The sequence below is a fragment of the Nanorana parkeri genome, unplaced genomic scaffold (assembly GCF_000935625.1).
Source record: "Nanorana parkeri isolate BGI_ZX_2015 unplaced genomic scaffold, ASM93562v1 scaffold113, whole genome shotgun sequence".
NCBI classification, from domain to species: domain Eukaryota; kingdom Metazoa; phylum Chordata; class Amphibia; order Anura; family Dicroglossidae; genus Nanorana; species Nanorana parkeri.
The window spans coordinates 378,102-390,199 of NW_017306381.1; the positions used below are offsets into that span (position 1 = coordinate 378,102).

A 12,098-nucleotide genomic window follows, 5' to 3' on the forward strand; every position below is an offset into this window, starting at 1 on the left:
TAGGGGACATACAGGGGGAGAGCTGAACTGGTTAATGTATGTGATGGTAGATTCCAGCGGCGGCACCAGGGTGGGTGTCACCCTATGTGGCCACCGTGCATGTGTTAGGAGGTCCGTGTTGTGATGTCATCAAGCATGTGCGGTGATGTACTTCACCGCCAGCAGTCATCTTGGTAAAGAGAGGGGGATATTGACCTGGTGGGGATCAAGTATGCTGTCGGGTGCCCCCCTCTCTCTCGCCCATGACTGAGTGGCCGACTTTGGGGGGGGGATGACTGTCAGTCATTTTACTGTCACAGCTTCTGATGGTGTCACCCGGTGCGGGCCGAACCCTGTGCACCCCCCTTGTGATGTCGCTGGTAGATTCACTTTAAGTAACCCCATCGCTAGACATTATTGTGACTCAGGCTTCTAAAGATCTTCCATGACCATCAGAATTTAACCCCTTGGTATCATCAGGTAACTTCCTGTTTTGTTGATCCGGGGTCAGCGATGAAAGGGTGTGTGTGTGTGGCCCATGGGGCAGATGATCCGTGGTTGGAATGTGTCGTTGTCACAGTCCGGTTATTTCTCACACATTGCAATGTATTAACGCACAAAAATGTGCTCTGTGCTGGGTGGACTTTGGAAGACGCCTTGTATTTATCTCAGTATTATATGACATTGACCCTTCATCTTCATCATGGGACAGAGAAGACTCTCCTCTCTCTCATCGCTCCCTGACTCCCGAGAACCTAACAGTCTAATGCCCTGGTGTCCACCCTTGAGGCCTGCGGGCCGCATTTGGCCCTTCTGCTGTTTCATGTCTTCAGTCTCTGTAGCCTTACAATCACTGAATATCATGTGTGGCCCATTGATGATGTCAGGGGTCACAATGGAGGCCCGCTATGTCAAGCTAATTGATCACTACGGGTCTGATGACCCCATCACAGGCATACGGACACATGGGGTAGGGCCTGCATTGCCTGGCAGATCAATAAAGCCCAATTATAATAACAGAAATTCATATTCACGGAGGTGGACATTGTTCTGTTAGCTTCCATTGTCAAAGTCTTACCCCAAATATCAGTGCTCAGTCCAATAGACGTCAGAATTTGACCACACTGCCCAGAGCACAATGCAATCATACACACCCAGTCAGACACGCCCCTTTTCTACCTCTGCAATACAAGTCTGAGGGGTCGTGGCTGTCACTCAGCTCTGCCAACACAGAGCACAGCAGTCTGAGGGCAGGAAGCAGCATTTCTATTGTGGCAAAAATCAGCCACTTATCATGATATGGGAAGGAGGGGGGACACAGGACTATGAAGCAATAAGAAGGGGTGACACTTGATTTGGACTTTATACTTTCAAACACAGGTTTCATTTAGACGGTATCAATCATTGGCAGAACTATCAGCGTTGCAGTGATCGCATGTGTGACTAGGGGGGGGGGAGGGAAGAAGAGGGCTCAGCCCTGGTAGCTGCCAAGGCGCTGACAGTGCCTCCCCAGGGGGCCCGTCATGGTTTCTTGCACTGGGGCCCGGAGGTTTCCAGTTACGCACCTGATACCAATGCTGACCTCCCCTTCTAAGATGCTAGTTCCCTGGCTGATCCAATAGCATCACTGCTTTGTGTCACTGGCCTGTTGCTCCTGATCTGCATGCTGGTTGTGGTGACTCAAGGCAGGGCCAGCCAGGCAAATGGCATCTTCAGAAGGAGGTCATCCATGGTGGCTTTGTAATTGCACTGGGTGCAGTTTTGGGATTGTGGGAGGAGACCTGCAGAAACGGAGGATCTACAAAGCTCCATGCAGATCCTGTCCCTGGCAGGAGTCATACTAGGACTCGGGCACCATGGAGGGGACATTGCTGACCACTTAGGTGAATGCTCTGCTGGGTTTTATGATATTTGTGTTTCTGTGATATTCATGAATTTCAGATTATTTTATGTTTTGATCAGAACATTTTCCTACACTCAGCTGACTTCCTGACAATAATCTTATTGATGAAAATTGCTGTGTGCTGTAGTGTCACAGGTCAGCCTGAAGGGGGCTGTGCTGGGTATTCCTGCATAGTTCTATCTACCTCTAACACTACATTCATTCATTCCGGCCAGGATGCTATCTGCATGGAGTTTGCATGTTGTCCCTTTGCTCATGTGGGTTTCCTCTCACACTCCAACCACCTGCCTGTCTACACTGGCCCTGTATGTGTATATGGGAGGCTGGGACCTTGGAGTGTAAGCTCCTTGAGGGCAGGGACTGATGTGACTGTGCAGTGTGTACAGCGCTGCGTAATATGTCGGCGCTATATAAATACCTGTAATGAATAATATAGAATATTCTCTCATTGGTTCTTTCTTTCCTTTCCCAGAATGCCTTTTGGTTCAGTATCGGCTGGTGTACCATCTTCTTCATCCCCAGCATTATCCTGTCTGTGAAACTGGCCAAGTACTACCGGAGGATGAAAAGCTCAGACACCTATGAGTAAGAGCGCACGCTCGATGATTGTTAAAGGTGACCCCCAGGCAGACGGCGCAATACACAGGTCACACTGTACAGGAAGCTGTTTTACCTGCCCATCCAGTCCCGTCTGGCAGGGCAGGAGACCTGATTATTCTTTGCTGCAATAAAATGACACTTACAGGTCTTGTCCCTCCCCCAGCCTGTGATTGGCAGCGGACTCATGAACTCATCTCTCTCACTCTGTCTTCTCCTCCTATCAACATGCTTCTTGCACTGCAGGACAACTGATTGTCTCTTGGTGCTGCTTCTCTCTTCCCCAATCGGAGCTCTGCTGTACAGGGATTGTAGGAGGGTGATACCACATATATACACTTCATGCAGGGGCGTCCCGAGGCCGGGTGACCCCCCGCCGTGACGTCATCGCACATGCACGGCCATCTTAGTGAAGTCCATGACCAAGTGCCTGACTTTTTAGAGGGGGGTGACACCAAAATGACTATGAGTCATTTTGGTGTCACCCCTGCAATGGTCAGTTTTGGACAGATTGGGGAAGTTTAAATACTTTTACCAAGTTTTTTTTGTTTGCTGTCTCACCTCACTTCCTGTCTATATGACAACAGAAGACATAAACGGTAGTAACAGCCTGACGGGTTCTTCCCAGTTTTACTGAACCAAGGGTTTTGTTGCATGCTATGTCCCCATTGGATACATTTCCCATCACTTCCTGTCCAGAAAGGAAAACAAGGGTAAGTCTCCCCAAGGGGACACAGCAAATACAGCCTGCCTAGGACCGCCCACTCCTCCAGACTGACACCCACCCATCAAGGCATTTGCATAGCATCTCCCAGGAGCCAGCCCACTGTTTGCTCTTGCCGGCTATATACAGCACTCTGCTGGCCCCTCCCACCAGCCATGACCTGCACTGTATAGAGAAGCCAAGAGACCCAGTGATGTCTAAAATAACGTATGCAATGACAGCAGAACTGTTTTATTTACATTTTTCTGAGTGTGTTGATGAGGAGGGGGCGGGGAAGGCCAAATAGAAGCAGATTGAACTTTGTTTGTTATTGTGCGAGTCGGTCTCGTGGTGTTAATGACTTGTTTTTGTTTTTTTCAGTAACCCCAACGGCCATCTGGAGATGTAAGTGTGACTCCCCATTATCAGCCCCTATTGTGCTTATTCCCGGGGTTATAGGACTGACCAGAGCGTGGAGGAAGCAACACCAGATAGCCCGGGAGAGTGATGGGCTGCTGGTAGAACTACAATTCCCAGCATGCCCTGCTAGCCAACAGTGACATTAGATGAACCAGGGATGTGGTGTGCCCGCGAGGCGCAAGTCATTACTGACCACATTAACTTTATTCTAAAACTGTGGGGAAAAAAAATGTATAGTTTCCCTCCGGGGCATCCCTGAGGCCAGAGGGGAGGGTGCCCCTGGTGCACGTTATCGGGGGTGGGTTGGGAGGTTCGGGGATATGCCTCTTCATGCCTACCCAGCTCTGTCTGGTGTCCCATCTCATCTCCATACCATACTCGTCTCCCCGCCCTGGTCTTTGCAACATGAGATGCTCTGGCTGGCGTCCTGCCCAGCCCCTGGCAACCAGTGATGCCACTACAAGAGCGTGGTGGGACGCCGGCCAGAACGCCCCATGTTGCAAAGACCAGGGCGGGGAGATGAGTCCGGCTCTTAGCAACCTGGAACGCTCTGGCCGGAAAGAGGGCGGCAGCCACAGTGCAAACATTGTGCACCAGGGCAGCCATGCCGCTTTGCCTGCTGCACCCTCATGGGACCCTAAGAGATGCCCCCGAGGCAAAAGCATCAGGCTGCCTCATTATACTGATGGTTCTGGTTTCCATAAAGGGTACATTTATTATTGAAGGCGCTACAGCTGATTGGGCTTCATGCTCATCAATACATGAGGGAATGGGGACCAGGATGCGGAAGTGCGACCTTTCCTGGTAAGGATGAGGGTGTTATAGTCCCGGGTTAGGTTCTTGGCAGGGTTCTTCTTCAGGTGGGGCTGAGACAGCTTGTGAAGAAGTGCAGAAAAAATGATAAATGTTTTCCCCTCTTTGCAGGACTTCTACTTCCCAGCAATTCCTCATCCCTCGGGTAGCTGCAAGGTCATGAGGGGGTAGCACTGACCATCAAGACCCTGAACGTGGCTTTGAGCCGCCATCTTGTGTGTGACGCACACGGAGACAATGTGACTATTTATTATGAATCTTCTGGTCTATTTATTTCCAGTCCTCTGATACACTGGCTGCGATGGGTCCCGAACCAGCAAAGTCACTCCGAAAACCAACAGAAGACTTTGAGGGACCTTTCTTTTCTTGACAAGGTGGAGGGTCTTTTCCTGTGTGTGAAGAATAGATTACTAGACCCCACACCGGCCCGGCCGCTGGACCCACCAAATGACCCCGGCTGCTGATGGCGGGTCCAGGCGGCACTTACAATACGCTGTTGGATTGTAAACCGGTGTTTCTATTTTTATACATTTCATGTCAAATGTTTGTTTGTTTTTCTTGATGTTTTTTAATCTGATATTTTTCCAAATATAACAATTTAAAATGAAAGTTTTTTTAATTTTATTTTTTAAGCAGTTGAATTAGAATACATTTCGGGGAGCACTTTTCAGATGTGATATATGACGGCTTCTGTTTAATGGGCTGCAACCACATAGTACAGTGAGGGGGCCATAGGGAGGACATTGAGGCTGGATTCACCTGGCAGTGAGGGACCATAGGGTGGATGCTGAGGCTGGATTCACCTGGCAGTGAGGGACCATAGGGAGGACACTGAGGCTGGATTCACCTGGCAGTGAGGGACCATAGGGTGGATGCTGAGGCTGGATTCACCTGGGAGTGAGGGACCATAGGGTGGACATTGAGGCTGGATTCACATGGCAGTGTGGGACCATAGGGTGGACATTGAGGCTGGATTCACCTGGCAGTGAGGGGCCATAGGGTGGACATTGAGGCTGGATTCACCTGGCAGTGAGAGTCCATAGAGTGAATGCTAAAGCTAGATTCATATGACAGTGAGGAATATCAGGTAGGATACTGAGGCTGGATTCATACGGTAGTGAGGGACCATAAGGTGAACACTGAGGCTGGATTCACCTGGAGGTGAGGGACCATAGGGTGAACACTGAGGCTGGATTCACATGACAGGGAGGGTCCATGGGGCGGATGCTGAGGCTGGATTCACATGACAGGGAGGGTCCATGGGGCGGATGCTGAGGCTGGATTCACATGACAGGGAGGGTCCATGGGGCGGATGCTGAGGCTGGATTCACATGACAGGGAGGGTCCATGGGGCGGATGCTGAGGCTGGATTCACCTGGCAGTAAGGAACCATAGTGTGAATGCTGAGCCTGGATTCACATGGACATCAAATGCTATACTGTAGGGCATGTTATTGTGGAAATGTTCACTGGCTCTCCAACCACTCACCTAGTGGGGTACAGTGAGGGGTCCCTTGTGGGTGGGCACAAGTGCCTACCGCCTAACTGTTGAATAAAATCTTTGGGGCACTGCACCACAGTACCCCTTGAATGCACATGTGTGAACTGAGCTTTGGCCCCATCATTTAGGGGGTGATTTCAACGGTCAGAACTTCCTGCCAAGCGCCTCCTTTTCCCACCTCCATCCTAAAGGGCAGATATGGGAATATACTGATCCCAGTACATAGAGAATGGTCATAGACTTCTTATTAAACCAGCTGAATAGAATAGACCTAATATAAGTCCTAGCGAGGATTTTGGCCTCATACAGCCTAATAATTTCCCCCCCGACAGGGAGAGAATACAAGTAAAGAACAAAAACAAGGAAAGGCTGCACTCAGGAGCGGAGATTTGGTTTGTTCTAGGTGCCTATTGCTGACTGGGTCTCTTTAAAAGGGAAAATTTCAGGACATTTGCTAACAGACACAGCTGAGGCTCCCATCCAGGGCTCGAGGATGCCACTGACTTCTCCCAGGAAGTGGCGCTGGTTCTTTGTATGTCCTCTTGTTCACTGCAAGATGGGAAGTGTTGGTTGTAACAGGAAACAGTCATCATGAAAAGTTAAGACTCATGACAACCAATCAGCTTCTTTCTTTCATTTTCAAAGCTTAACAAACTGAAAAGAGAAGCTGATTGGTTGCCATAAGAAAACGGGCTGCTCCAGTCATTGAGTTCACCCCGCTGTCCAGTTTAAATCAATGAATTGCACTAAAGCTGAACTCCGGGCAGATATAATAAAAAGAGACTACAATTCAAATATTTATTCATTAAAAAGAATCCTCATCATGTGTACATGTAAAATAATGTAAATACCGGAGCCAATCCTTCATAATCAGCCTTCTGTACAGTAGCTGTGAGAGGGAAAACCAGCACCAGGATTAGTCTGGCTCTGCTGCATGCACAGACAGGAAACATGTCAACAGGAGGAGAGAGCAGAGAGATCACCTGAGTGGTCTGTTGCTGCTCCCTCACTGTCCTTTTGCAGGCTGGAAGTAGGGAGGTGATCACACTGTATTGCTTACCTGCAGCAGATAAAACTCGGGTCATGAGTTGTGTAAATCTCAGGTGGGACAAAGTGGCAAAGCCTCTGGCAGGTAAAATAAATCCCATGCATGTATTTCAATGGTGATTAGCAGGCAGCGTTGTTGGCCTGCCATATGCGTCCCTTCAGTTGGCCATTGGGCTGTTTGTCCGATAGACCTAATAGGCCGCCCATTGGCCAACTGGAGTCTGACAACGCTGCCGCTAATTGGGAGGAAGTGACTTAGAGCTGTCAGTGTGAAACAGGAAGTGATGTTTACTTTCAGGATCTCCAGGTAAGTAACTTGGAAACAGACTCTACAACAGTATTGCTTAAAGGGTAATTCCACTTTCCCAGGTGAAATTTGGGAAAATGGAATTACCCCCTCCAATATGGCCCCCATCCCACCCCGATATACTTACCTTTGGCCAAACTCCCCTTCCCCTCCACTGGTGCCAGTATACGATCAGTACTCCATACACGGCAGCGCAGCCCTGCACTCTGTATTTGTGTGCAAATGGTGAGCGCTCATTATTGCTCAGGTGACCGCGGTGACCAGTGAGAGGCGCTTCTTGGCAAGAACTGCTTTCCATTGGTCAGAAGCACTTCTGATTGACTTCACATCACCTGACCCCACTGACCAATGAGTACTTGCCAGTAGCCGGTGAAATTCAAAATACTGGGCAGAGGGCTGCACCGCCATGTACAGAGTATGCATAGTGCACCAGCACTGATGGAGGGGAAGGAACATTTGGCCAAAGGTAAGTATAGATATGGGGGGCGATCAGATTGGAGGATGGAAATGCCATTTTCCCAGGTGAAATTTGGGAAAATGGAATTACCCCCCTCCAATCTGGCCCCTTACCCCCACCCCAATATACTTACCTTTGGCCAAACTCCCCTTCCCCTCCACTGTCCCGGTATACTATCAGTACTCTGTGTAAGGCAGCGCAGCCCTGCACTCTCTAATCTGAATTTGCTTGCAAATGGTGAGCGCTCATTATTTGTCAGGTGACCGCGTTGGCCAGTGAGGCGCTTCTTGGCAAGAACTGCTTTCCATTGGTCAAAAGCGCTTCTGATTGACTTCAGATCATCTGACCCCACTGACCAATGAGTACTTGCCAGTAGCGGGTGAAATTCAAAATACAGGGCCGCACCACCATGTACGGAGTATGCATAGTGCACCAGCACTGGCGGAGGAGGAAGGAGCGTTTGGCCAAAGGTAAGTATAAGGGGGGGGGGAAGTGTGTCAGATTGGAGGGGGGTAATTCCATTTTCCCAAATTCACCCGGGAAGGTGGAATTACCCTTCAAGAAAACTGTATACAGTGAGATGTGACCCCCAAACATACTAAAAACTATTTGGGGTTGAAATTTCCTTTAAAAAAGAAAAATAGACCCTTAAAAATATGTAAATCAGGAAGTTTCTAGGGACAGTTTGTTTCCCCCTTTTCTATGCAGAACTTGCACCATCTCCAGCTTGGATTCATCGAGCAGTTCATGTGTTCAGTTCATGGGGGTGAATGGAATGTGTCCAATACACAGAGCAGCCTAGGGGCATGCGTCTCTCAGAGTTCCATTGTCTGATAAAAGGGATAATTCTATTAGTCAGTCCCCCGCCCCGTAACGCGTCTCATGTGATTCTCATCCTGCCATCAGTTCTTTTTTTATTACTAGCAGCAGGCTGTACGGTGGTCACCAGTGACTGCGCTACTGCTCACGCTGCGCTATACAGAGCCGCACGTACACAATACTGATTTCCTGATCTGATGGCTGTACGGTGGTCACCAGTGACTGCGCTACTGCTCACGCTGCGCTATATAGAGCCGCACGTACACAATACTGATTTCCTGATCTGATGGCTGTACGATGGTCACCAGTGACTGCGCTACTGCTCACGCTGCGCTATATAGAGCCGCACGTACACAATACTGATTTCCTGATCTGATGGGTCAAAAACTATCTGCAGGCTGCAAGTCTACTATTTGTTGTTAGAGGTTGTTTGGGAAACATTGCTGCCAGAAAATAGGATTACTTTATGAGATTATATTCTGTAATTGTCACATTCTAGGCGGGAAGATTTCCTGAAGTTGTATTGAATGATTGTGTGTGTGTGGAATGTGAGAGGGGGTCACAGTCTAATACAGGGGTAGGTAACCTCTGCAGCTGTGATGGAACTACAAACGCTATTGTGCCTCTGCCTCAGGGAGTCACGCATGTGCTTGTTAGGGTCTTGCAATGCCTCATGGGACTTGTAGCGCCACAACAGCCGCCAAGGTTGCCTACCCGGGGCCTAACATTTCCGCACTCAGATTTATGTAGAGCCCAAACCTTTTTTTTTTTAAATAGATTAGAAAAGTTCAAACTCCTGTCAGGTTACTTTTTTTTGCTGCTCGAATGATTTCTCTCAACTTCCTGCCTTGGAGACTCAAGAGGGCGGGAAATGAAATCTCACCAACCTGAAGCCAATTCCCATCTTAGGACGGTTGTCACCATTGGAAGATTTCCTCTTGCTTCCATGACAATCCTCAAATTTGGGATCTCTCACTTTCTGGTCTTGGTGACAATAGGCATGGAGACAAACAGAGGGGTGAATCATACAAGCAGGGACTCAGCCGGCCATAACAACTTGGCAGAGGGTCTAAACCAGCCCTTTTACCCCAGAGAGACCCTTAAAATGTTTTAGGTCTTGGGGAGCCCCTGCTAAAACCAATGCATGGGGGATTTTGGGGGAAAAAAAAGCTCAGTGTATTGGTGGCTAGAGGGAATAATACCGTCTTTACAGCGGAAATCAGAATTCCACTTTTACAGTTAGATAAGATCATTGGGGCCATGGCGCTTACTCTACAAAATATAATTGGACCTAGACCTTTGCAGGCAGATAGGAGGACAATGTGCCTCAGCTCAGGGAACAATTGGGGCCATGGCGCTTGCTTTGCCAAGTAGCAATGGGCCCGAAACTATGCAGGCACCATCAGATGGAAGGTCAATGTGCCACAGCTTAAGGAACCCCCAGCTACCTCTGGTGAACCCCTTGTAAAATCAATTGATAAGGAATCTTGGGAAAGAAGCCGCATATATTGGTGGGTAGTGGGAAGAATGGTAAGGAAAATGCCGCTCTTCCAGGTAGCCAAGAAGGATCATTGGTGCTATGCCACTTGTTGAATCCTGAACTACGTAGGCACCATCCAATGGGAGGCCAATGAGCCAAAGCTGAGGGAACCCCAGGGGTTCCGCATAACCCTGGTTGGGGATGGCTGATCTAAACCTTTCCTCCCTCCTCTGGAGTTGGGTTTTGTGCCATACAGCGTAATATGCGCCCAGCGGATCCGGCATTCACCGTCACAACTCATATGATCTGTGTCCCTCCCGAGAATCTTTCCCTCCATTGCACTGTATAGGGTGACCAGCCCGGCTCATGTATAACCATCGTCACCCCATCACCACAGGGAATGATATTATTAGACCCAGTCTGGCACTGGACCCAAAGGCTGTACATTATTTTTAAGTCAAATTTCTATTTTGTGATAATATTTGAGAAGAATATAAAAGTGCAATTTCTTGCTGTACATTCCAATGACGTTTCAGTTGATCATTAATTTTTACTGCAAATAAATAAAAGTTCCACGAGGACGGGTGGTGTCTGGTCATTCCATTTCACGTTCACCTCTGTACCAATATCACAACCTTTGTAGTGTCCGAGTGCCGCCGGCAGCAAGTCACAACTGTTCAGCGCCTGGCTGTGTTGGGTGCCCACCATCTAAAGTCTACACTAGAGGTAGGCAACCTCGGCACTCCAGCTGTGTTGAAACTACAAATCCCATAATGCCTCTGGGAGGCATGCCTGCGGCTGTCGGTCTTGCCTATCACTGCACTGAGCACACACTGGCAATGCGTAAAACTGGAGTGGATTCCAGTCTGTCGCTGGAGGCTTCCAATGATATCGGTGAACCACAAAAGGAAACATCTAACAATTGTGTTACATCAATTTACCTTGAAGTGTATCAGTGTGCCAGGCTTGCTGCTTTTAGTTCTGGATAGAGTATGGAAGGGTTAGAACCTCGGCCAGGCTTTAATTGTTATTAGTGTCCCATCTGGGGAGATTCATCCTTTGCTTGTCCTGATGACCATTGCCAACTGGATAGCCAATGAGAGAAGATCCAGAAAGATATATTTGTAATCATCACAGAACCAGAGGGGAATTCTTCCAATGGGAACACCTGTGGCTAGCAAGGGGGTATTTCCTCTCACTTCCTGTTGTGTCTCTGGGACAGGAAATTCTTTTCAAACCGCACCCAAAAAAAAAAATGACAGGGAGGGGATTTTTTTGAGTAGACAACATCTGGAGCAGCTGTGCATGGCAACCAATCAGCTTCTAGCTTTCATGTTCAAACCTTAACTGAACGAACGGAAGAGAGAAGCTGATTGGTTGCCGTGCGCAGCTGCTCCAGATTTGGTCAGCTCCAGTTGTGATAAATTCCCCCCATGGTGTTTTTACTTCTACCTACCATATAACAATGTTATACTTTAAAGAAGAACTCCAGTCAAACTTTTACCATTGCAGGGGGGGGTAGCTCCACTGCAAGGGTTAAGTGTCAATTTGTGTCCAGGTGTAAAAATAATAAAGTTATACTCACTTGAACCATAGAGCCGGCCAGCTGTGACAACGCTCCCTCCAGTGATGGTATGTCCCTCGGCGTCCTTACATCTTCTACAATGTACAGAACATGATGACTCAGGGACCTTAGACTGCTGCAGTGGAGGGGGGTCGAGGCTCCAGGGACCGCTCTAAGAGCAAGTCAGCTCCGAAGATCGGGCAAGTATAAAGTTTTTCTTTTTGCACCTAGACCCAAACAAGCAGTTGACCCTTGCAGTGCCAGGGGTAGCCCCACTGCAAGGGTTAACAAAAAGTTTACCCAGAGTTCTGCTTTAAAGCTCAATTCCAGCAGATAGAATTCAGGTCTGCTGCTCTGCCAAACAGGGTCGCGCTGTGTGGCAGAGCTGTGTAAATCTTAGAACAGGGAGGTCAACTTTAAAGTAAATCTATGCAGAACACAACATGGAGGCTGACCTTAAAAAAAAAAAAAAAAAAAAAAAAAACCAAAGGGCCCCCCTCTTTTTGTTC

At 48.5% G+C, this 12,098-nt stretch overlaps 1 protein-coding gene across 1 annotated transcript in view; it reads left to right on the forward strand.

The window, feature by feature from the left end:
• The window catches only part of LOC108784374 (prominin-1-A-like), a 50,807-nt gene extending 46,182 nt beyond the window's left edge, over positions 1-4,625 (forward strand). Inside the window, exons 22-23 of the mRNA XM_018553171.1 lie at positions 2,355-2,467; positions 4,527-4,625. Of these exons, the coding sequence (XP_018408673.1) occupies positions 2,355-2,467; positions 4,527-4,578 (165 nt within the window). The 3' untranslated portion in view covers positions 4,579-4,625. The remainder of the gene's footprint in view (positions 1-2,354; positions 2,468-4,526) is intronic.
• Positions 4,626-12,098: the final 7,473 nt, after the last annotated feature.